Genomic DNA, 25,124 nt, shown 5'->3' on the forward strand with positions numbered 1-25,124 from the left:
GATTGATCTGATGAGGTGGTGTTCCCTGGGCATGGTGAACCATGCAGGACATGGTGTGTCAGGTAGTTGGCTCTGGCTGTTGAGTCAGTGCAATTACGTTGGTCAGGGTGCCATATTTCCTGTTTAGGTGAGTCACCTCCTTTGGAGGAGGGAGCTGTTGGCCATACATGGCACTGTGAAGGAGATCTGTCCCGCTAGATGTGTGTTGGATTTCCAGCTTTAACCTCTGCTATAAACTCTTCAGCAGTGTCATTATGTGCAGTTATTTTGGGAAGCATAGTGTACACGTGTAGGTGTTTCAATCTGCCAAGTACAGGTTTTTTCACATGCTGTTGTACACAGTGTAAGTCAAGCCATTGTTTTGGCTTCTTGTCCAGTATATAGCTTATAATTAGCATTAGTAGGTGAGGCAGTAACTTGTCCTGCCATGTGACAGTTGTTAAAATGTTACTTGTGAATAGATTTTTGAGAATTAGGTAGAGCTGTCTCTGATGTTGGGACACAAGCAGTTGTGCTGTTACTGCACTTGAGTCATCTAAAGAAAATGCCTGAAAGCCAACAATATTTATTTTGTCTCTCCTCATTCTGCCCCAAGTAAACATCATACACAGCTGAGTGCCAGAGTCTTCAGCTATGATTTATGCTTCTCTGGCGCATTGTCACTGGCTGACCTACTAATGTGTGAATTAAGTGTTTGTCTGGGCAGGATGAAAATCTAGTGAATGGTTTGTTAGTATGTTTATTTTTCCTTTCAAGTAGACATTGCTGTCTTGAAGATTTGGTTTAAATAAGGTACTACAGGGTGTTTCTGTTGTTCAAAACTGACTTTTTGCATTACAAACTTTGAGCAAAAGTATCTTCAACGAGCACAGAAAGCTATGAATTGTGAAAGACTTGAATTACATTGTTTTATCAATCTACTTGTTATTCCAAGATGGTCTTCACTAACACTTCCTCTTTTGTTCTTTCTGAGAGAGTTCTTTATTGATAATTCATTGAAATTAATTTATTTTTCAGCACTGGCTGGACAACACAAAAAGTATTAAAAAGCAAGTCAAAAGTAAGTGTACTTTCTGTTTTCTCTTGAGATATTGTATTTAACATACAGGAAGCACAGCCAGTTGAAATGAGTGGTGGGGGGCAGTGTCCTGTGAGAGTGTGAAGGTGGCAAGTGACAAAAGCTCTGTGTCGTGTTACTGACTGTTAAATAGCATCTTCCTTCTGTAGCTCATACTACTTTACTCTCATGTTCTTAATTAAACATGTTATGGGCTCATTAATTATAGTTGAAGTAGAGTCAAGGCAGCTGAAGATGTTCTAGTATTATAGAGCATTATCCTGGCTATAGGAAAACTCGTCTTGGAGCCTCATGCATGGTGCAGTCCTGCATGCTTGAATCTGTGTGCACTCCACCAAGTCCTCACCTGCTGCACAAGGGTTCAGTGTGGCCTGGTTGTTGCAGTGATGTGTGCTTGGATAAGATGTTTAGCAGCTTCCTTGCTCTGCACTGTGGGAAGTCTTCAGGGATTTGTGGTGTTGTTTTAATCCATGCGAGGTTTTGGAAGCAGTGAGAGGGAGAAAATTCCTCCTGTCAAATGCAAGAATCAGCAGAGCGATGCACATTTTTAAAGAACTGTTGATCCAGTCTTCGGCTGAATTAACACTTTGGTTTCCAGAAGAGATGATTCTTCCATAGAAGAGTCTCTTAAATACCCATAAAGTATGTCTAAACTTCTGTGGAATAGAAGGACTTGAGTTGTCAGCAGTATTTCCCAGAGCCCTGGGAAGGTGTTGCAGAGACCAGCAGCATGCCTGAAGATTTACTCAACTGTAGAGCCAAGATGCACAGCTTTCTTGGTGGTGGATAGAACCCTTAAATATAGAGATTAGCCTAGATTCATGTGCTCTTGGCAGGAGTTATTGTTAAGTTAATGTGATATGACCGTTGGGTTGACTTGTGACACGTAAAACTGTTTTGTGTGTATATTTAAATGTCCTTTCACCCCGATGTTTTTCACAGATTTCCCTGGCATAAGGGAATTCCTGCCTTAAGACCTTGTGCAGAACATAGCCAACCAATATCAGTCAAATTTTGTGATGTGATTCTGTGTAATAAATAACCTGTCTCATCCACTGTTATTGCTGTCTTGAATGAATTCTGTGTTGCAGTTGGCCCCCCATATTGTCTGCATTTTCGTGTAAAGTTTTACTCATCAGAGCCCAACAATCTACGTGAAGAGCTAACAAGGTAAGAGGGATTTTGTGTGTGATAGTGGGACCCAGATAAGACTAGGGAAATGTTTTCTGTGGTATCTATTTAAACAATTCTGTTATTTTGGAGAATTCTTTAGCAACTGCTTGCTGTTGCTTACTTGGCTTTTTGTAAATGTAGTTTTCTTTTTGTAAAGTAGCTCTTTTGTGTGTGGAAATAAATGTGACACAGATCTAAATATTTATATATTACTTAATGCACCATTTTTCGTTAGGCAATTTTAGCAACTGATCTGAGTAGCTTATACATGATGGACAGAGGTTTTCACTGAAGAGAACAGACTTCATTCCTCTGTCTTTATTTTTCTTAAAATATTAGTTTCAACTGCATACAATCATCCTATCTCCAGGCAGAAAAGCATTGAATTGCATGTTAGAAGTTCTCTTTGGAAAGAGGAGGTTCAGTTAGCATTCCATTGCATGTGTGGTCTCCAAAGAACTTATGGGAAGGGAAAATAGTATTTTACTACCATGGAGAGCTAAGTTGACACTGCTAGAGGTGTAGGTTCATAGTATCAGGTGAGCAGTGGTTCCTCTTGATTAAAGCATTTCACAAATCCATTCATAGAACTGCATTTCCGGTTGGGCTGATACTACTAGGGGTGCTTTGAAAAAGAACACAGCCTACCATCTGTCATGAGTATAAATCTGTTGTAAAAGGCAACGTTTCCTTGTGTTGTTACTGCTGCTGCTGATCCCTTTTGGAGAGTAAACTAAGTTACATTTTCATAATAGCTGTAGACATTTCATACCTCAGCCATTTGTAAGGGTGTGAAGTGCATTTGTTTGTTGTTCAGGTTTATGTCTGTGTGGATCTTCAATCTGCACTTTAGCCAAATCCCTTGGAATGCTACCAGGAAGATTATAGTAGCATTACCCCTTCCAGCCATATGTACCCTGTGCAGCTTCATATTTACATGTGGTAACATAACTGCTTTTTAATGCTTTCCTACTGATCTGGGAAGAATGTTTCATGTCCCTGTTCATGTTCCTGAAGAAATATTTAACTATCTTTAAAACCAGCAACTATAGGCAAAATTCAGACCTATAGCTGTATCAATTTACACTATGGAACATTTTCATCTGTTTTGGCTTGAGTTCTGCCAGTCAGACCTTGCTGGGCAGGTTTTAGCAGGGCAGATTTGAAACCTGAGGGCTTTTAAACACTGTCTGCCTGCTTAGTTAATCCCCCAACAGAAGACTAGCAAGTGGTCCTTCTGTCTTTAGACAGTGTGGCACCTTAAAGTCGCAGAAGTGGCAGGAAGCCTGCTTTGCTGCCAGTTGTAGGTGTCACTGGCAAGGACTTTCCCAAGGATTCCATCCTTAAACAGCAGGACACCCAACTGGAGCTACTTTTCAGCTCCCACAGGTGCAGCCTGCTCATATTGTCACCCAGTGTTCGTGTGACACAGCAGGGGAAGTACTTGAATTGCTCCGAAGTGTTACGTGGCTGATAAGCACAGACTGGTCATACACACTGTGCACTGGAGGCCTGTGTTCATTTTCATACCTGGATTTCAGTACCTACCAAATTTATTCTCCATGCAGAGCAGTAAAGGAGTGTTCAAAAGGTTTTGGATAATAAATGGTTGGGCAAAGTATTTGTGGACTTCTGTGGAACCTGTAGGAAAAACACCTGCACGTGTTTGTGTCTGTATGAAAGTTTGAGGAGATACAGGCACATGTTGAAGCAAAAGTTGTGTGTAAGGCTTCTAGGAATCTGTGCTAGAATTCAGACTGGATATCTTGGTGGTTGCTGGTGTTTTGTACTTGATGAGACCCCTTCTGTTAAAGGAAAGCAGTGTACCATAATGAAACAAGGGGACTGCTCTTCAGGGGTATTGATCAGAAGAATTGGTATTGCACACCAAAGGGATTTATATTTAATATTTGCCCCATTTTTAAGCAAAAAGAGTAGAGAATATGCAAGGCAGTGAAGGAAAGCTGGCTCTGAAGAGTAAACAAGTTGAAAAGGCTGCAGCCTGCTGTTTAGTTTTAGTCACTTAGCAGTCAGCGTTCCAGGTTAGATTTTAACTAAGCAATCCATAGTAGAAACTTTTTCTTATTTGCAGGACTTAAAAATAACCATTCTTTTATGAGATTGGTATGAGTATGAATAATGAAGGAAACGTGGAAAATGCAAGTTGTTCTTTGCTCAAGTAGAATCAGAAGAGAATAAAAAATATATTTAGTTGGGTATCCTGTTTATTTTTCCATGCAACACTGTAGTTCAGCTTTTGACAACTCTTACTTTTGGGTTTGCTTCATTTGAAATGCCTGCAAAACACACAAACCCAACTGATAAAACCTTGAAAGGTCACAGTGCTGTTTCTTTGGTCTTGAAAACCCACGTTAAGAGTAGAAAACATTTTTATTTGTCAGGCTGTGACTCCTGTTGACTGAATGACACATTAGCACTACTACTCAATGACTTATTTCTTATTTTATCCTACAGGTATTTATTTGTTCTGCAGCTGAAACTGGATATTCTTAGTGGAAAGTAAGCAGGCTTTTAAACTATTACAGTAGCATAGAGTTTATTAGATTTGTATTTGCATAATAATTAACTTTTGCTTAATAATGTAATGTTATTTTTTTTCTCTGAAATACTATTTTCTCTGCATGAATTTCAGGAGAGGAATGCTTAACTAAAGTAGGGTTTATCTCCTGGTAATCCTGTTAATTTTCAGCAAACCTACCAATATTTTTTCATTTTCTTATCCTAGACATTTACAGTTTCTTACTGTCAGTTACATAAGCTGTCTGCTAATGGTGTCAGTTCAGGTTTTAACAATGCATTTCTCTTTTGGCAGATTGGAATGTCCTTTTGACACCGCCGTCCAGTTGGCAGCTTATAACATGCAAGGTGAGTATGTGGAGGAAGGGAAGGGTGAAGCTGCACGAACAGTTTTGTGTAGATTCTTATTAACTGTTTAAAAAAGTGTCCTTTTTATGTCCATAAAATGGAGTCTGCCCAGACATTAGTGATCCCGTGTGAAATGCAGATATTTTTGATTGTACTTGTGCTGAAAGTATGTACAGAAAATTACTGAATTCCTCAGGAAACAGAACAAGGAGGTTCTGAACACAAACACCTTTGCCCTGAAGTTTTTTTCTCAGGTGCTTATGTGCAAATCTGTCCACTTTGACAGAAGATACAAGGTCTGTAGCCTTCCTGAATCACCTTGATGTAGTAACACAGCTCACATCTTTTCATAATTTTTCATCATTTCATCACTTATAGTTTCTGTCAAGTGTTGTCTTTGTTGTCCAGATCAGGTACAAAATTGGTTTTGTTTGCACTGTGTATAAAATACCAGCTTTTGACTTCATCTTATTTGTAGGAACATCTTAATGCCCCATGTCTCATGCTTGTACTTGGACATTCCTGGTTGAACTGCACTTGTAGGTATTTCAGATCCTTCTTCAGCCACAAGATGTGACATTCTCTTTTTTTCTCAGCTATACAGCACTGTGCTTGAATCATTTCAGATTTTATTACTCAGTTGTCTTTAGCTTTTTATTCCAGATGAGAATGTGTTGTTTGGATGAGGCTGTGATGTTAACAAATGCAAAGTTCCCTATGGTGTCAAGCAAAGGAGCTCACAAGAGGAGGGCCTTGAAGTTTTAAAACTGCTTGCTGGATTAGGCTTTTGGGGTCCTTATTGGGGGATATAGATATATGGATATATGGCATTATTCAACCCAGTTGATGTGCCATGTGTTTGAACCACACAAATTCTCCACACAACATTGATTGTAACAATCTTGTTACTCTTACTCTGTACTTACTCTTTGTGAGGTAGGACTAAGTCACTGAAATTTGTTCTCTTACAAGTATTTCTGAAAACACTTCCTTCTTTTCATGCAGGAAGTGCTAATGGCCCTAAATTGTGTGTAGGTGTAAAGATTGGGATTAAACTCTGAAGACACCTGCCTTTTTAACATGTTCTTTTCTGTGGAAGGAAAGCAGTTAGAATACATTCCACAGTTCAAAATATTAGCATTGTTAGAGCCTTAAGATACAGGTTCAGTAAATAAGATTTTGGAAGAACAAAGTGATCTAATTAGGCCATATATCCACTGCTTTTTGTGGTGGTCTTTTCTTTCCTCTCTCCACAATGAGGCCTGTAGCAGAGCTCTAATCTTTGTCTGACAGCTGTGTACTTTTATTTAAATCAGCTGGAACCTAAGCTGGCTTTGACAGCATTCCTTTCAACAGAGGCAGGCATTTTAGTGGGAGTAAATTATTATAGAACTACAGACTTCCTCAGTCAGCATTTAAAAAAAAAAGAAAAAGAGGGAGGGTGAAAAGATTGTTATTATGCTTGCAGCATTCAGAATCCAAGAAATGGAGTTTTATATCATGTGGCATTTCTATACCTGTGGAATACTGGCATTTATTTGACTTCTCCAGGTCTTCCCAGTGATGTCTCTATTTTTCTCTACATAAACATCTGTAGTTTCAGTTTTCAGATAGCAATTATTGGCCTGCATCAGACTTCCAAAATCCAAGTTAGAGAATTATTCATATTTTTTTGAGTGTGAGCTGAACATTAAGAAGCAACTTGAAATTAGTAGGAGGAGCCCATGCTTTGTGACTCTGAAAATCAGTACATTTTTGTAAAGGTTTCTAATTGTCAGCTTCAGAATATTAGATATTTATCTGTCTTTAAAACTGGACTTGTTAGCATCTGTGGGACATAGAGTTGTGTTTTTGGTGTGGCACATCCCTTGACTGGTATATTCCAGTATGTTTTCTACATAGCATCTCTTACTGCCCCTCTGAGCACGCAGCAGTGGACTCAATGAGCCACTTGACCTACCCAGGAAGGTATTTATTATGTCCTCAGATGAAAAGGAGAGCAACAAATAACAGCTGCATGATTGTGCCCTGACACGGAGTAATTTTAGCAGGACAGGGCCATATAGAATCATAAAATTGGAAACTGAGTTGCAGACTGGACAAATAGTTTCATGAAAAGTGTTAGAACTGGTTTTGCTTTTTATAAAAAATGTCAAGAGACATTGCTTTAATATTTTAAGGCAAAATTCCATTGTAACTTTAGTCATCTGTCATCTTGGTAGATACTTCTGTGATAAAAATGTTGAAAATTATCTGCAAGAAAGAAAAAAACATGAGTTTCAAGGATGGTGATAAATACCCTTTATAGGAAGCTTTTTAAGGAATATGTCAATAATACTGCATAAACAATAATGCAAAGCTTTTGTGCAGAGAACACAATTATTTGTTCAGTGTCCATAATTTCCCTGTCAAAAAAGGTGAAAGGAGAACTGGAGGACAAGGAACACAAAAAGAAATTTAGTATTATAGACTAAGTAGAAAAGTGTGCAGAAATTCCTCTGTATGCAAAAATATCCACTGTGTACTGAGAACATTGACTAACAGTGTTGTTCTTTGTAGCTGAGCTTGGAGACTATGATCCTGCTGAACATGTCCCTGAGCTGGTGTCTGAGTTCAGGTTTGTTCCCACTCAGACTGAAGAGATGGAACTAGCTGTTTTTGAGAAGTGGAAGGAATGCAGGTACTAGATCTTCCAGTGAATGCTGCTCAGCTGTTTGCACTGATTTTTCTGTGAAGAAAATCTATTAAAGAGATACTGCTGATGCTTCTTCTGTGACCTTATTCAGAAACAGAATTTTAATATGGTTCTGTCCTATTTTGTAGAAGAAAATAATGTGAAAAATAATGCTTTTCAAAGGCTTGAATAAAATGATGAGGTACAAAATCTTGAAACACAATAATTTTTTCAGCAGTGTTTTCAGATTAAAACTTTAAAAAGTGGCCTTGGTCTTCATTAAAGTAAATGGTTGTCAACAGTGTTTATGTTCTTCACAAACTTGCAGGAACATTTTTTCCGCTTTCCTTATATACCGGTTTTTCCTTTCTGTGTTTTTTGTTTCAGGGGGCAAACGCCAGCACAGGCTGAAACTAACTACTTAAACAAAGCTAAATGGCTGGAAATGTATGGTGTAGACATGCACATAGTCAAGGTATGTTTAACCACAACATGGTGTCCTTTGGAAATGATAATGTTAGTTTTGTGTTGCATTTCAACAAGAGTTCTGCTTTGAGGGGGGAAAGAAAAGGAATATTATTCTCATGCAATCTGTGTAATAAGTGATCTGGCTTTGTGTCAACATTTCACTCTTTGGTATATATTTCTAGAAGGTATAACTTGAGTCCAAGTGTATCTACTGTATGTTAAATGTGTGATTGATGTGGAAGTATGTACTACAGTTTGTATTTAGACTTAGGAGTTTTGTGAAAAATCATAGTTACTCAAATTTGCTGGGGTGTAGTCAGCTGCCAGCTGAAGAACTACAAATTAGTTCTTCTACAAATTGACAAAAAGAACTACAAATTGATCTCCTGCAGAGATGCAAGTGCAGCAAATGCATAAGGATAGCTGTATTACACAGACAAATCAAGAAACTTGAATTTTTGTCTTTAGTCAGCCTTATTGAAGGGATGCAAACAAGAAAAATCCATTGCATAAGATCATCAAAACACAATAATTTTGTTGTATAAGATAGCAGATATGTGTGTAATTATAATACCGGGCAAGCAAACTACATCAATCACTCTAATAAATTGGATAGAGGGTCAAACACCAAAATGAATATAATTTTTATTTTGTGGCAATTAGGCAAGAGATGGCAATGATTACAGCCTGGGACTAACACCTACAGGAGTTCTTGTCTTTGAAGGAGACACAAAGATTGGTTTGTTTTTCTGGTAAGCTCTCTGTATACTGAAATTTGGTTTTGATCTTGGTTCTTTTGTTTCCTTTATGATAGCAAAAAAAAAAATTTGTTTGGGTTGTGAGACCGACATGAATATGAGGTACTTTCTCGGTAAGATACTGAATGTTAAATGTTACTGCACTTTCTGTTCATCTCACAGGCCAAAGATCACAAGGCTTGACTTCAAGAAGAATAAACTCACTCTGGTTGTTGTTGAAGATGATGAACAGGTAGATAAATATTGTTTAGTTACAATCAGTCTTGATTACACAGTACTAGTTTGCATACTCCTAATCTTTCTTTATGTTTAAGTTTTGAGAATTAATGTGGATGTGTGAAAGATTTTTTGATTGTGACTTGTGGGGGAAGGAGGGAAATGAAGGGACTTAAGTAAAAGATAAACTTTTCTGTCATCCATTTTTAAAAAAGAGAATGCCATGGTAAAACTAGACCAGATACTTTGGAAACAGTGTGCATTGCACAAGAAAGTTTAAAAAAACCAAAAAACTCACATACCACATTTAGTAGAATGAATTACTTATGCAGGTGTCAGAATTATTCTTATGTGGAAGAAGTTGCATACGCCTGAGACGGTTAAAAAGTGAGCATTAGTAATTTGAGAAGATTAGATTTGGAAATGAAATGCTGTTAGCCTCATCAACAAGTATCTTCCTGTTGAAATAGTATCTTCAATTTGTAGTTATTCAGAGGGGACTCCAGCCCTTTCCAACTTCAGAAAATACAGCAGTTGTTCATTACAGCTTCTAAAAAGGTTGATTTTTTTTGTCTAAATGATTTTTTAAAATATATATATTTGGAATCATAAAAATCAAATTTTATTTGCCTTGCATGCAATTTTAGCTTTGACTTATTCAAGCCCCTTGTAAGTCATCAGTGTGCTTTGTATGCTTTAAGGGAAAGGAGCAGGAGCACACTTTTGTGTTCAGACTGGATCATCCCAAAGCTTGCAAACACCTGTGGAAATGTGCAGTGGAACACCACGCCTTCTTCCGGCTCCGAGGGCCTGTCCAGAAAAGCTCCAGTCGGTCTGGCTTCATTCGCTTGGGATCTCGCTTCCGATACAGGTCAGTGTCATCTGTCATTTGGCACATACCTCCTGTCATTCCTTGCTTTTCCTGAATGCTGGGTTTTAGTTCTATTATCAACTTTTGGCAAAATTACTTAAGCTTTAGTTTCTTCTAGAATTTTCAGCTTCTCCCAAAACTTATGCACAGGGACCACAGAAATATGCAAAGGGCAAGCATGCTTTTATCAGCAACTTAACGTTTAAAAGGTTGTTGCTTCTGCCATTTGTCTTGGGGAAATGGGGTGAAGAAGAGAATATCTCTAAAACTCTTACCCTTTTTTATGGAAGGTCTTTTGAAGTGTGAAGTTTGGGATGTTTTATTAGAACTGACATGAGATAGTAAACTATGAATTTAAAATAGAAATGTGCTGTTTTTATGAATGTTATCTCTATTATCTCTATTCTATCATCACATTCATCCAAATGATGTATTTTACTACTTTGCACTTCTACATGGCATTTTTAGTGGGAAAACAGAATATCAAACCACAAAGACCAACAAAGCCAGGAGATCAGCATCCTTTGAAAGAAGGCCCAGCAAGAGATACTCAAGACGAACACTGCAAATGAAAGGTAAAAGAATTTCCATTCTGAGGAGTATAATCCAATGTGAGAATCAGGTAATCATCTTTAAAAATTCCGAGTAGGAATTCTCCTGTAGTTGTTTGCCCTTCTCTTGACTTCAAAATTAGGTTTTTTTTGACTTATTTAAGAGAACTCAGATATTTTATAGAAAAAACTTGTGTCCAAAGCTTGCCTGGCAAGTAAAATACCCATGAAAATTACACAGTAGGTCTTGGTATGAAGATGTAAAACTTGGGCCCAGGAAACAGTGATATATTAATGATAGAATTTTGAATTTATGAATTGAGTTAAAAATTCTTGTCATTGAGATTTTTTTCATTGTTGTTTGGAGCTGCACTTCCTTGTCATGATCTGACAGCACGTGATACCTTGTTTCTGACTCCCACTCTTGCATGGGTCAAGTGTGACAGCCATGTCTGCCTTCAGATACTTGCTTAAATCTGGCTTTGATTTGCTCTTCAGATTCTTTATTTTCTGATTTAGATTTTGTTTTTCACACATTATACATGAGATGTCTGCAACTTTTGCCCTTTTGATTCAACTTTTCCTCTTTTCTAGGCAGTGCTAGGCTATTTTTATTAATCATGCAATTAATATTTAACTGGTAACCAGATTATAAATTAAATTTTAATTAATGCTTTATATTCTTGCAGCATACACTGCTAAACTGGAAGAAACAAGGTAAGATGCATTCCAGTATTTGAATTTCTGTCTTTGATGTTTGGCACCTGTTCTTCAGCAAGTGTCTGCAGAAGGAGGATATAGTGTTGGCCTCTTAACTGTGGTTTTGCCATGGGTCTTGTGTTTGTTTGCTTTATGTAAAAATTAGTGTTCAAAGCAAAGCTTCTGTGTTGTTGTCACACAGACAATTTTTCCAGACTCGCTTACTACCTAGCAAAGAAGTTTGTTGATTACTAGCTATGATTCTTGCTGGATATGAGCTGTAGTTCATGTGCTGCCATGTAAAGAGATCAGGTAAAAGTGTGTGAGGTCTTCTACCTGAAGTCTGCCTGCTCCAGCTGTGTGACTGAAGTACCTCATTCAGTGAAGGTCATAGACAGGAAAAAGACAGTAAAATGAATATTTTTTAAATAAGTTGATGGTTTTATATTCTGTATTACACTTGCATTTATTTTTATGCATGAATAACATTGAAAAGAAAGTCTGTCAGTTCTTTATTTCTCTACTAAAAGTCTTCCTGGATGTGTAGGTTCACACTTGCTGTTGCAATGTAAATTACTCATATGTATCTGAATCATATAATTTTCATTCCCTTCCTTAAGGGAAGAGTAGAAACCAGGTTAAAAGGAACTGCCTGGTAGTGAAGAAACTTAAGTCACTCAGGTCTGTCCTTTGCCCTAATAATTTGTGAACACTGCAATGCTCAGTTGCAACCAAATTATTTTTTAAAAAGTAGATATTCAGATATTAAGTACCATGGTGAGGTGGGTAAGAAATACCAAAATAACATTTCAAAACAAGCTTAATACAGCCCAACATTTGCTGTCTGTAGTAGCAGGGGTGATTCTTTCATGAGAGTGGGAAAAGTGTAGAAGTATGGAGACAAGGCTGCAGTGTGATTTCCTGTATTGTTTTTTTCTTTCTATACAATGGGAAAGTACTCCTCAAAACTGGGTGTCATTAAGATCCTCTGCATGCAAAATGTGACTGTTCGATTAATTAGTGCTCTTGTCATGCTGTGTTGTCGTGCCCTTGTCCGAGTTTCAGGTTGCTTAGGTCATTCTGAGAGTGGGAAGAGAAACTTCATGTGCAGTTTCTCCTCCTGATAAGACTGCAGTCTCCTGATCTGCACTTAGGTGTGGCACTGTTGTGTCTCCGCAGCAAGCTATGCCCTTTCTGAAACTCTACCCTCCAGTATTGCTAATTGAAATGCATCATGAAAGATGTATGTTGTTCCCTTCTTTTGTGTTAACCCAGCACAGGGGAATGTGCTAGTCAGAAGGCATTCCTTAATATTTCTGTTAGATACAGAAAGGATGAAGGGGGAAATGGGCAAGGAACAGCTTGTTCAGTGTTGATGTCATGGTGTTTTAAATAAAATAATTCTAAAGAGTCATTGAAGTAAATAGAGAAATCTATTTGAATTGTCAGCTTGCCAGGTTGGATAGCTGTTGTCCAGACCATAAATCAGAAAATTAACAGGTCTTAGGAGGTGGGAACCTTTTAAAAAAGGTTTAGAAGTCTGGAGAAGAAGCTTGCTTCGCATGAAATCTATAATGCATAATTACTGCTTTTAACTCTCTCAAAAATGTGAAATGTCTCTTGCAGGTTCAGAGATAATCAAGAATAGGGATATGGGTCTTATTTAATTCATCAAATACAGTAAATATTTAATAACATAAAATTATTAATGCTGTGCTGAGTTGCTCTGCATGTAAATTTGAATAGCTGCTTTTAAGTCCATTAGTGGTTGTATGCAAAAGAAATGCTTCAATTTTTTTGATAAACTTTTGTGACGTGAAATGTCAGATCAGGAGGGTTCTAGTTATGGAACAAACATAATATCTACAGCGTGTATGTGGGCTTTTGACAGTGTCACATTTTGCTGGGTGTTTTAATTAAAATGATAAAATTTTTGCTTTAGAAATGCCACATCTCTGCTGCTGAATCAGGAAGACGTTTTAAACCCAGCTGGTTTAGGAAAGGAAGAGTTAAAAACAGATGAGTTTACAGAAAAAAACTACAGCTTGAACAAGGGAAAAATAATTTGATACCCTTAACTAAAGATCTCTAGGATGAGACAGCTGTCCTAAAGCAGAAGTTTTTAAGGATTTTGTGAATAGAGATTAATACTTTGGAAATATCTTGCCTCTGTTTCTTTCTGAAAGTCCTTACAATTTCACCAGCCTGCAGAAACTGTTTGTTGATCTGATTAAATTGAATAATTGAATCTGTTTCAAATTCTTCTTGTCTTTCAGTGCTGCAAACAATGCTGTTATCAGCCAAACTAATGGATCACAGGTAAGGACTCTCTTTAATTTTTTCTAAAGGCAATTTTTGTGTGTCTCAACAGATTTGAAGATTTTGTTATTTTCTCCTGAAATCCGGTGATTGACCAATTGAATGTTACTGTTAACTGTATACAGTGCTGGAAAAGACTGGTTGTAGATACCCAGTGCTGGGGAAGTAAGGGAAGAAAATGACCTTGCTTTAGCTTTGTGCTTAAGAAGTGTTGATGTTTTGTTCACTTTAATGTGTCATCACTTCATTAATGTGTGTATAATAACTTGTTTATATTCTGTCTCCAAAGAGCTGGAATGCAAAGCCAAACCTACCTGTCCTAACAGCAGTTCCTTCTACACCAGTCTTAGTAGAAATTGAAAACCTCCCAAGAAGCCCAGGAGCCAGCCAGCAAGATAAGAAGTGGTATGTTCAGCTTTGCTGGGAAATGAATTCTGCTTACTTACGCATGATTCAAGTAGCTTTTCCTTTATCTGTACTTAAATAAGCTGCTATCCTTGTATCTCTGATGCAAGTTCACAATCAAGTTAGGGATGATGCAGCTGATTTTTTCCTATGAATTGTGTGTGTAGAGGTGAGGATAACAGGCTTAGTCACTGCCAACCAAAGGAAAATTTCTTCAGGGGCTAAAGGAATTAAGGATGAGTAGTATTTTCAAGTCTTGGAGAGAGTTGGGTCCTTCTCATTTGCCATAAGCTTGTAACCCTTTGCTTGGTATCGTGGGGCCCAACTTGATATTAGGATAATACATACCCTTGTAAACTGGTATTTTGAATTGTCTTTTGAACCTTCTGAAATAGGCTAGCTGACTTTTCTCATAAGCTTGGGTAGAATGGGAGCTTGAGGAAAATGACACAAGCTTAAGATAAGAGCTTTGATTTCATGTAATCAGAGTATTTATTTTATGTATTAGATGCATCTCAAAATGAAGGGGATTTATTTGAAGATTGATAAATGTACATGTCATTTAACTTTTCTTAAACTACTTCTATATTGCAAAGCTATTTTCAAACCAAAACTGGCATCAACCCAATACTTGTGCACAGATCATCTTGGCTTCTTTGGCTTCTTGTGCCTATAGCTTATCTTAGAAGGGGAGCTCTGGCTTCTGCCAGACTCATCAGGAGCAGCCATGGTGGAATGGAGTGACACCAAAGCTCTTATCCTAAGCAGTTTGAGCCCTCAAGAGAAAGACCCTTTCTCCCATTGTCAGGCATATAAATCTGCTTTGCTTCAGTATCTCTTACAGGTAGATGATACCTATTTCTAACAATGCTGTGACAAATGTACTATAATTATGTAAATTGCATTCATTTAAAGACTATCAATTTTGAATGATAAAGGGGATGGTAATTCTGCTTTGAGTTGCATTTTTTGACATTTCAATCAGAACATATGATCAATGCTGTTTTTCTTTCTTTTGCCCTTGATTTATCTAGTATCTGAAATCTGTGCTTGTCTATGGTGGGATCCTGTTGATCGCTCGATTCCTTCCGTGGTGGTGGGTGAAAGGTGGTGGCATCTTTATTCTTCAGCATTCTCAACATGGTTTTATTTTTATTCTTTTTGGCCTAATTGCAAGATGAATGCTAGACGCCTGTATTTCCTTTGGTGGAAATGTTTGACTTGGCTCCAGACCAGCTCTTCTTGGGTACCTGATTTTTGCTAATGTTTCTGCTCATGTTTGCAAGGCTGCTGTTGCTTACTGAAATCCCACTGCTTCGGTTCTGAAGCAGAGAGGGCTCTATACCCACTCACTTTTGGGTTTGTTATGCGTGTTTTTAGGATTGAGAGCTTGAGCCTGTCTGTCTTAACATTGTCCAGGAATCTCAGCTTACATGTCAGCTGCTGCAGGATGTAGTGTTTGTATAGAAGAGTAGGAGTGAATGCAAAATACAAATGCATGTAACCCAAAACAGTGTGTCCTAAAGAAAACAAGCTTGTTGTCAACTGATGCATTTTAATTGAGAGTGCAGTGCTTCTACTGTGTCTGTGTTACATTTCTTTGAGCCATTGTTACTGAAAGTTGTTGTCTTCTGGTTTTACTGTGTTCACTGGAGACAGTATTGCCTGTAATAAAGGGCAAATCCATCTCTAGGAAAAAGACAGCAGTTTGAAGCTGAGTCAGGACTCTAGCTACATTCTGGTTTCCTACATGGGAAGTGGGGTTAGGTTAATGTAATTGCAAGAACATACATATTTATTGCTGGGGGCTCTGACTTGGCTATTGTGCCTGCAAGGGTGTCTCGGTGCTGCTAACAAGATCTCCTTTCAACTGCTACTGTCTTTAATTGGCCTGTTTCTGCATGAATTATCTTTGCTTTCTGTCAGAAAAATAGTCTTCTTTTAGAGAGAGCTTGCCAAAGGTTGTTGAGAACACCAAAATCTTCTGGACTGTGGATTTTGTAGATAGTTGGATTGAAGGGGTTTAGAAGTAAGGTCCCGACCTCCTGGGTTTCTGTACTCTGCTTGGCAGATGCCTGTATTGGCTACCTTGCAACTTAAATCCCTTCCTAATGCCAGTGTTTCCTTTAATTTAAAATGTTAATGCTGCAGCTGCCAACAGCAGTTTTGCCACATTGTAGAAAGTAGTTTGCCAGATACAAAGCCAGTATTTCTGGCTCTGTTTTTTGTTTTTTGGTTTTTTTTTTAACTTTCATTCCTGTAAAATTATCAGTACAGGAAAGCTGTAAATGGCCTGGAATATTAGTTGCAAGTCTGGAAAACCTAAAACATGATCAGTGTCTTTCTAAGTTTAGTCTTTCACCAAGAAGCTCTTTATTTGCTAAGTTAGGACAGCAGACAAAGATTTAATATTTACTTCCTTACTGTGTGATAAGTAAGGATTTTATTTTTTTTTTTTGCTAGTGGTTGTAGCTTTCCCTTAACCACATACATGAGAGAAATGGTAAAATAAAGGAATGAACTGTTGGGGATTGGAGCCCTTGGTGTTCACAGGTCACTTCCTCAGTGTGTTTCACAGAAACCAAAATTGTGAATTTACACATGAGCAACCTTTGTATAAATCCTGTCTCTTCTAAAGGAGGACTATCCTCAAATGTTAATCATTTACCACTCTTGTGAATCCCGCATGCTTTTCTGCTTGCCTGCCTTAACACGTGTGATCTTCCAACTCAGCTGTCTGCTTGGCTGTTCTGGAACATGAGAAGGTGGAATTTGAGCTGAAGGCCATCTGACCCCTCTGTGTGAACAGCAACAATCCTTCCACTTTGTTTAGATTTGGCTCATTACATTGAATCTTTTACATGAAACTGAAGGAATACCTTTGTTTTAGGAATTTCCTTACTTTAGTGGTTTATGAAGTGCTTTTTTCCAAGCACTCTTTTGATATGTGACTGTACCTTTTATCAGCTTCTACTAAAACATACAGGTGAAGGATCCTAGTGCTATACAAACAATAGCTAACAGATCAATGTCCATTTTAAAAGTATTTTAAAATTTGGCTGTTTTCAGTAAATTGCTTGTCCTTACTGCTTTCGGGAGATGTTTGTGCCTAAGGCCTTCCAGTTTCCTAATTAGGGGCTCCTGCCTAATAATATTTTTCAAAATACTCTTTTAAAGTGATGATTGTTCTCCCTTGCTCCTCTTTCTAGCTTTTGGAGGACTTTATACCAGCTGTGGCAAAGACTGGCCATAACTGTGCATAGTATTTCTGTGGGTTTGATTTTAGAAATTCTAAATTTAAAACTGACAAACCATTATGCTTTCATATACAAAACTGGAAAATGAGGTCTTAGTTTGTGTTGTGACCTTTGTCAAATGGGTCTTCTCCAGATAAATTTTTATGTTAATACAAGTTATAGCTGCAGGCAACTTCTTCAGTAGTATTAATCCCTTAGTCACCTAAATTGTGGATAATTCATTTACTCCACTGTTTGCTCCTGCACAGTAATGGTCATTTTTTCTGAGTTTCTTTTTTCTTCTTTTTTTTTTTTTTTTTTTTTTTAATTTGCTTTAGAATCTTCACTTTTCAGTCACTTTGAAAACTGTTATTGCTTATAGATGTTTGTTTCAGGTGTACATTTAGAGCTGCCACTTAAACTTGTTTTCCGCAAATAAATTATGCGGTATACTTGAGGTCTGTTCCTCCATCACATTCTTTTTTCCCATCTGTAAAATGCACACAATTCTTGCTTAGTTCTGTGAAGTGTTTTGAAATATGAAGTGCTTTACATTTGGGAAGTATAAGCAACATATACATGAGAGAGAAAGCTTAACTTGACAACTTGGACTTGTACAAAATTGTGCACGATGTTGTGCAGAAAGGGGTTTATTTGGCAGTTTCATTATTTGCATGTGTACTTGCATGCTAATTCCCCTCAATATTCACCTTCTAAGAATGCCCCTTTGCCTTGTCTTTTCACATCAGTCTTCTTGTCCTCACCTTTGCTTTACTTTTCCACCCTCCTCCTCCTCCTCCATGCTCGTTGACTAATTCTCCCCCTCCCGCTCCCCACCGCTCCAGGCCCCCCGAAGCCGCCGGCCGCTGTCACCGTGGTGGAGCCGCGTGGGAGGCGTGGGCCCCGCCGAGGAGCCGCGCCACGGACGGACAGTGGCCCACGGACGGACAGTGGCCCACGGACGGACAGTGGCCCTTGGACAGACAGTGCCCCGCGGACGGACAGTGCCCCGCGTTCGTCCACGAGCGCAACGCCAGGAACGCGGGGCTGCACGGCGCTGCCTGCGCAGTGCGAGCCACCATGACCAGTCTCTGACTGGGTCCTGCTGGAGCTCAGGACTGCTGCCCGGCAGAGGCTGGGAAGTGACCTCCTGAGCTCCCTCTGGGATAAGGACAACGGACCTGAGGCTGACTATAGAGGGGCAAAAGCTTTTGTTAGAAAGGCTCTGCAGATTGTGCTGTTGGTATTGAGTCTTTAAAGAAAAACTACTTACAGACCAGAAGCCACACATCACGCTTACTTTAAAAACAGTATATCTATGTGTGCATACAGATAGATATATATACAGTTGTGTTAAAGTTTTTCGTAATGACCAAAAGATTAATTTTTTTTGGCTGGGTTTGAGAGCCATGCAGGAAGTCACATTTGTTATGAAACTACATATGTAACTAGAGGGTAATTAAATTGTTCCAAAAATCTAAGATAAATAGAGGATGTAACTGCCCCTCCTTTTGAACCATGACCATGTAAAAGTATCTAAGATACATGGTCGATCTGAAAACTAACCTTTTTTATTCTTTGTCAATAAGACCTCTTCTGAGAAATATTGTTTGGAAATGGAGTAGAATTATTTTCAATTTTTTAAGAATAAATTTATCAGAACTGTCAAAAAGGAAAAGAGTAATTTTTATTTTTTTTTTGCTTTTTATAAACTTTTCTTTCTTTTTTGCTTTTCTGGTCCAGTTGAAGAGAAACAAAGATTTTCTGACAAACACCAGTCCTACCATATGATTCACGAGGTTAATTGTTAAGTCAGAGGTTAAGACTACAGCTTCATGGCTCATTGGTATTCTTAGGGGCCTTTAACAATATGAAGAACCAACCAACCTTTACCCTTGAACACACTGTGTTTTCTTGCATTTTTTGAAGTTTGTTGCTTTTAAATTGCAATGTTCTTTCCTATTAAAAAAAAGAAGGAAAAATTGTAACAGAGGGCTTTTAAAGTTAATTTATGTTTAGCTTTTAAGATAAAGGAGTTGTTTGCATGGTTTTAAAGTTATTTCACTATGTTTCGAATTGCCACAGAGCCCAGAAGTAAAACAAACATTGTTTTCAGATATCCAGACCTGAAGAACCAAGAAGTGTCAGCCAGGACATAGCTTAGTGTAGCCCAAGATATTTTGGCCTCCTTACCCCTGCATGTGATGGGGGGAAAGAGTTTGCTAATAAAATATGAGTCTCTGTTTTACAACTCTGCCTAAAAGAATGTATGAGCAAGCTGAAAACTAAAGATCTGTGACACCTACCAAGCTGATTGGAGCAATCTCTTGTGCTCATTTTAGTTTTGGGTTTTGAATGGCGGATGTTGTGAACTTTTGGAGTGAAGCAAACCCATTTGTTTCTTTCTTAGTTATAAAGTTGCATGAGAATATGCAAATGACAATAAATTGTTTAACTTTACAATATCATATAGTGTGTAGTTGAGGGAGAAAAAGCCACTAATTTGGAGGAATTTGGGATAGTTTTGTATTTAAAATGCAAGAACGCTGCTGCAATAACAAATCAGTGTTTTGTTGCAAAGTTTTAAGTTCAGATGTGCTTTTGTCAAGGTCAGGCCACTGTAAGTAGTGGCTGAGTCCTCAGGTGTCAGAGAAGTTTTATGCAGCTATCGCAGAGTTAAGGAATAGTTGAGGCTGGATCAGGCAGTCCCACTCCCATGGTAAGAGCAGGATTGAGTATAGCAGGTTGTCTGGGACCATGCCAGCCAGGTTTTGAGTATCTCCAAGGATGGAGACTTCACACCCTCCAGAGAACTGTATCACCAATCTCACAGGAACAGAAGTCAGGTTTTTTCTTGTGGTTAGGGTAACAGTTTAGCATAGAATTTTCTGTATTTCAGTTTGTGCCCATTGTCTTTCTCTGGGCTCCCTTGAGAAGAGTTTGACTGTTGTCTTTACTCCCTCCATCAGGTTTTATACACATTGGTGAGGTCCTCCCGAGCTTTGTCTTCTCCAGGCTGAACAGTCCCAGCCCTCAGGCTTGCCTCCTAGCTCAGGTGCTCCAGACCCTTTTTTGTCTTTGTGGCCCTTTGCTGCACTTCTTCCAGTATATCCATGTGTCTCTTGTCCTGGGAAGCCCAGAGCTGGGCACAGCACTCCAGAGTGTCTGACCAGTGCTGAGCAGAGGGCTGGCAACCCTGCTGATCATGATCATGGTCATGGACTGCCCTGGAATTCACAGCAAGTTTGGTAATCAAAGCTGTGGCTCAGGTTTTTGTAGAAAATCAAGATTTTTTTCAATGACAGATTCAGGATGAGGAAGCAGCCTGAAACCCATCTGCCTTTAGAACAAAATGGATAATTTAGAACTGGTTTGTTTCAATATGTTGTATGTGGCATGCTTTTGCCTCGGGGCTTTGATTCTTGTATACATCCTGAGGGTCCATTTTCCTCTGTGCTGGGGTTATTTTGGTAAGACTTCATGACTTAGGGAGAACTATTATCCTAGTCTCTATTAGGGTGGGTGACAGCTCTCAGTAACAGACAAAGGAAATTGTATCACACTGCTACCAGCACCAACAAGCTGCATTTTTACAGGGACAGGTCATGTCCTCTATGAATTGCAATGAGGAAGCACATGGATGTTTTTCTGTGGTGACAGATCTTTGCTTAATATGCCTAAAAGTTCTGCAGTCAGCACATTTTCCTAAGCATGTTTTCTTTCCTGTAGTTGTTGACTTGTATATATTGTGCTATGTCAGTATTTGGAATTATCTTCAAACAAATGGTAGACAGCAGAATTCTTGGAATATGGGACTGACTTGATTAGAAACTGAATGTGTGTGAGCTGTCTCCATTTGTAGGCTCTTACATCCCCAGGACTTTTGCTTTCCTCACTTGGAAAAAGGAGCTTTTTTCCTTCTTTCTTTCTTTTTTTTTTTTTTTTTTTTAATATTGTGCATTTTTGTTTAGGCAAAAACAATTTGAAAAGGCTCAAATTTACTACTCTTCTTACCTTAAGGTACAACATCAGTTGGCCCAAAGCTAAGAAAATTAACAAAGAATGTCATACTATTGTCCTACCTTGCAGAGTCCACATGAGAGACTATTCTGTGTCACTACCAGTCTGAAAAAAATAAATGAGTGTGCAGGGTACTTCATGCTGTTGGAAATTAGATATTTCCAGGAGAGCAACCTCTTTTGTAGGACTTGGTTACTGAATTTTGAAGATTGTATTTCACTAACTATCATGAAGTATTGCTTTGCTTTTCAACTAGGAAATTAAAACCCCCATCACTTTTAACTGAGAGCTTTCTCAGTCATATTATATGTTGAATGCTGTGTGGTTCATATTTGTACCAATATATGGGCCAGGCAAAAAGCAGGAATAATGGAGTAGCTACTTCTTTAACTGTGTGAGCTCCCTGAGCATGTAATGACTTACTAATGGGCTGACAAATCTTTACATGCACTACAATCCTTGATTATTCCTATATTCATAATTATTCATATGACTTGAACTCTTGGTATCTTTTATCAGCATTTCCCAGAGAGTATATCTTAAAATATGATGGTAGAAGTTGAAGACAAAGCCCAGCAAATTTATTATTATGCAAAGTTCAAAATATCTCTGTATGTGGGTAAATGTAGGTGTGTGGAAGGCTAATAATGCCTGTTCAGTTCCTAAGACAGTGGTAGAAGACCTGATTTTCCTGGGAAGCCTTGGACAGTTTCCCTTATGGCTGGTGTGCCAGTTCATCAGTATTTTGTAAGAGATGTCAGAAATTCTGTGCAGTGATTGAAGTTTTTTGTGCTTTTTGCTTCCATAGTTTGGCTATTTATGAAGCACCTGCTGGTGCTTTGAAGAGGGTGAAGAGTTTGGGAGGCTTCAAAGGTTTTGATGCTCTTTGGAGTACTCTTGCCTGCAAATTCCAGTAGCTGAGGGTCTCCCAAGTATGACTCTTCTTATTGACTGCCTATGTCAGGTGGCTCTGGAGGTGTTTCAGTGGATCTGAAGGCAAGATGGGGTCAATTCCTACTTGAATCTTGACTTAGGAGGTTTCCTTGAGTTTATCTAAAATTCATTTTATTTCTCTGAGGTTCTGTCCTGTTATGGGGTGAAGCTGCAGGGACTCAGCCTGTTTGTCTGTGCTGCCTTAGCCAGGTCTCCATCCCAGGGCACAAATGGTAGTGAGGTGTTTTTACATACTTTGACCATCTCAGTATAAGTAGTACACAGCTTTTGGATGCTGTACAGCTTTTGGAGAACACTAGACACTGAGTTTGATTATGTTGCTAGATATCAAGACTGCCCTTATCTGTAGTAGGCAAGTTTTTGAATCAACTCTTTTGTCTGTCTAGTAAATGTTACCATAGTGGTCATGAGAAGGAGAAGTCTAGTGTAATTATCCTAGCAATTAAGGAAGAAAATCTTCATTTTTCACGTGTTTTCTCTGTACTACAATGCTACGAAAAGCATTAGGAGATTGAGGGGCAAGAAATGTTGCTGGTGCTCAACATCAGCTCTGATGTGGAGTTCATAGCAGCTTATCCTTCAAAATGTCATGGTCTCTGCAACTCCATACTGTAGGTTAAATCTGAACTTCTTAAAATGGGGTTGTATTAAAGATTGGAGACTACAGAAAACTGACAGAAAATAGGAAGAAAATCGTTGCCTACATGTGAAGATTATAAAACATTTTGACTCATGTATCAGCAAAGTAGTGTATGGGATTCAGTCTCACTTTCCTTGTTGCCTTAATTGGAAGAGTATTTCTTCCTGTCTGTTAGTTCTAACAATTAAATCTCTATCCATCATTCCCTCTCTGCAAGACTGTGTGCTGTTTGCCTTTTCCCATTAGTGGTGCAGAGAGAGGCTGCACAGGAGGTTGAAAAATTTTCCTATTAATTGCTTTGCTAGTAGCTTCTTATTCCACTGCTTTAAGAGAATCAAGCCAGTGGCCTCAATTTGCCTCACAGCAATTAATTGACTTACAATGATTCGTACATTATTAGCACTAGAACAGTGATATCCTGTAATCTGTTTCAGGGGTATATTTTTAACATTGAAAGGATTCATTGTGTGTTTGAGCTGGAGGGGAAGGAGCTTTTCCCTGGAGACTGTATAGTGACAACAGGCCATTGCTTCCAGGTTCCAGGGGCTGGAGAGAGGCATGAGGCACTAGCCTGGTAGTGGTAAGGGAGAAGCTGGTCTAAACTGTCAAGTAGAAAACTTCACTTGTCTGTGCTTAAGGGTAGGTTTTGTTGTGGTGGGTATGGGCTTGATATCATTGTTCTCATATTTGGGACAGGACTTGCAAAGGAATTGATAGATTTTTCTTCTTAAGTCAATATTGCAGTCAAATTGTGAGTGTCTTTTTTGATTGAACTGGGCAGCAGTAAAGCTGCAGTTGTGTGCACAGGCTGTCTGATTAACCATTGCACTGTGCAGCAGTGGTTTCTGTGTTTGTTAGTTTGCTGTTAGGGTAGCTTTAGCTGTTCCCAAGCTTTAGAGAAATTTATTAGATTCCTGACTGCTTGCACAACATAAGCATCATAATATCATTTTTGTTTTTATAATTGTTTTTCCTTGTTCATTGAAAATACAGCTCATAGGGCAAAATTAAAAGGAGACATTTCCATCAGAAACCAAAGGAGGTGAAACAAATGATCCTGACAGGGTACAGAGAACATGCTGTGGTTCATTTAAAACGCTGTGACTGCTAAGATTTCATTCATGGCTCTGCTGAAGTTAACAAAACTGAAACTGGTTCTAGGTATGCCTGACCATAAGTGTCATTTCAGTTCTCTGCAGTGCACTCTTCTGCCCTCTGTTCTGCTTACCAGTGTTGGGTAAAGTGCTGCACAAACAGCTTTTTGTGATACCAATTTCTCTCACCCTAACTCTTCTTTTTCTCTTGTAAAAATCCTAAAGGGTACCTTGAGTTTGTTGGAAAAACTTCAAATGTTTGTTCCAAAAACTGTATTTCATGGATAAAAACCTCCCTCCTTCTCTTCACTTTTTCCACTGCTATGTGATGACACAGCAGGCAACATGGACCTGTTCTGCTATGTGACTCTGAAGTCACTTAGACAGACATGAAATGTTCCCTTTTTCATGTCTCTTAAGCTCACAAAAGCCAACGTCTGTTAGTTACCTGAAACAGTTTTTCTAGATTGTGGCTGGTCAGCAGAAGACAGCTTGAAAAAAGTGATTGCATATGTTAAAGCTTTTTCTTGTTACAGGAAGAGTGGTAACATGATTGTGCGTCTCTCTGCCCATCTTTCTGCCTTTGCAGCATACCTCTTGTTGATTTGCTAGACAGCACAGAGTTGCCAGAAACGTGTGTGGATGATGCTGTGGTCCGTCCAGTTGTTGGCTTGGCAACAGGAGATTCAGAAGAGGCTGTTAGTTGTCCTCCTCCTGGCACGAAGGAAACTGCTGCAGAAAAAGCAGACTCTGATCGTAAGCATACTGACAGATTTTTCCCTATTATGATTTATGAGATCAAGATTAAATACTTAGATTGATATGAGATTGTTTCCGTACGAAAAATGCAGAACTGTTTTAGGAAGCTCCCTCAGATTATATACATAAGGACAATTTTACCCATTACTGGAAAACAAGGATGAAGATACAAGGGAAAAAGTCAGTTCTTTAATGCATGTGACTGTCCACAAATACAGTAAAGTGCAACCATCTAAGCAATTAACTGTGTTTGCTCACTCACTATGAGGATGGCTGGGTAAATGAGTTCCAGGAGTATTGTTGTGATTTGGTGCACACAGTTT

At 38.6% G+C, this 25,124-nt stretch overlaps 1 protein-coding gene across 8 annotated transcripts in view; it reads left to right on the forward strand.

Annotated features, from left to right (window-relative positions):
- The window catches only part of EPB41L5 (erythrocyte membrane protein band 4.1 like 5), a 55,741-nt gene that overhangs the window by 15,378 nt on the left and 15,239 nt on the right, over nucleotides 1-25,124 (forward strand). For all 8 annotated transcript variants that reach the window (XR_004498395.1, XM_015634283.3, XM_015634281.3 and 5 more), the window contains exons 4-17: nucleotides 1,018-1,060; nucleotides 2,170-2,248; nucleotides 4,727-4,771; nucleotides 5,085-5,137; nucleotides 7,697-7,817; nucleotides 8,199-8,286; nucleotides 8,943-9,031; nucleotides 9,200-9,269; nucleotides 9,955-10,124; nucleotides 10,593-10,699; nucleotides 11,365-11,392; nucleotides 13,651-13,693; nucleotides 13,983-14,098; nucleotides 24,632-24,798. Coding sequence is in view for 7 of the 8 variants with exons in the window: in XM_015634283.3 (XP_015489769.1) it covers nucleotides 1,018-1,060; nucleotides 2,170-2,248; nucleotides 4,727-4,771; nucleotides 5,085-5,137; nucleotides 7,697-7,817; nucleotides 8,199-8,286; nucleotides 8,943-9,031; nucleotides 9,200-9,269; nucleotides 9,955-10,124; nucleotides 10,593-10,699; nucleotides 11,365-11,392; nucleotides 13,651-13,693; nucleotides 13,983-14,098; nucleotides 24,632-24,798 (1,219 nt within the window). In the remaining variant the exon portion in view is untranslated. The remainder of the gene's footprint in view (nucleotides 1-1,017; nucleotides 1,061-2,169; nucleotides 2,249-4,726; nucleotides 4,772-5,084; nucleotides 5,138-7,696; nucleotides 7,818-8,198; nucleotides 8,287-8,942; nucleotides 9,032-9,199; nucleotides 9,270-9,954; nucleotides 10,125-10,592; nucleotides 10,700-11,364; nucleotides 11,393-13,650; nucleotides 13,694-13,982; nucleotides 14,099-24,631; nucleotides 24,799-25,124) is intronic.

This window comes from Parus major, chromosome 7 (genome assembly GCF_001522545.3).
Source record: "Parus major isolate Abel chromosome 7, Parus_major1.1, whole genome shotgun sequence".
NCBI lineage: Eukaryota > Metazoa > Chordata > Aves > Passeriformes > Paridae > Parus > Parus major.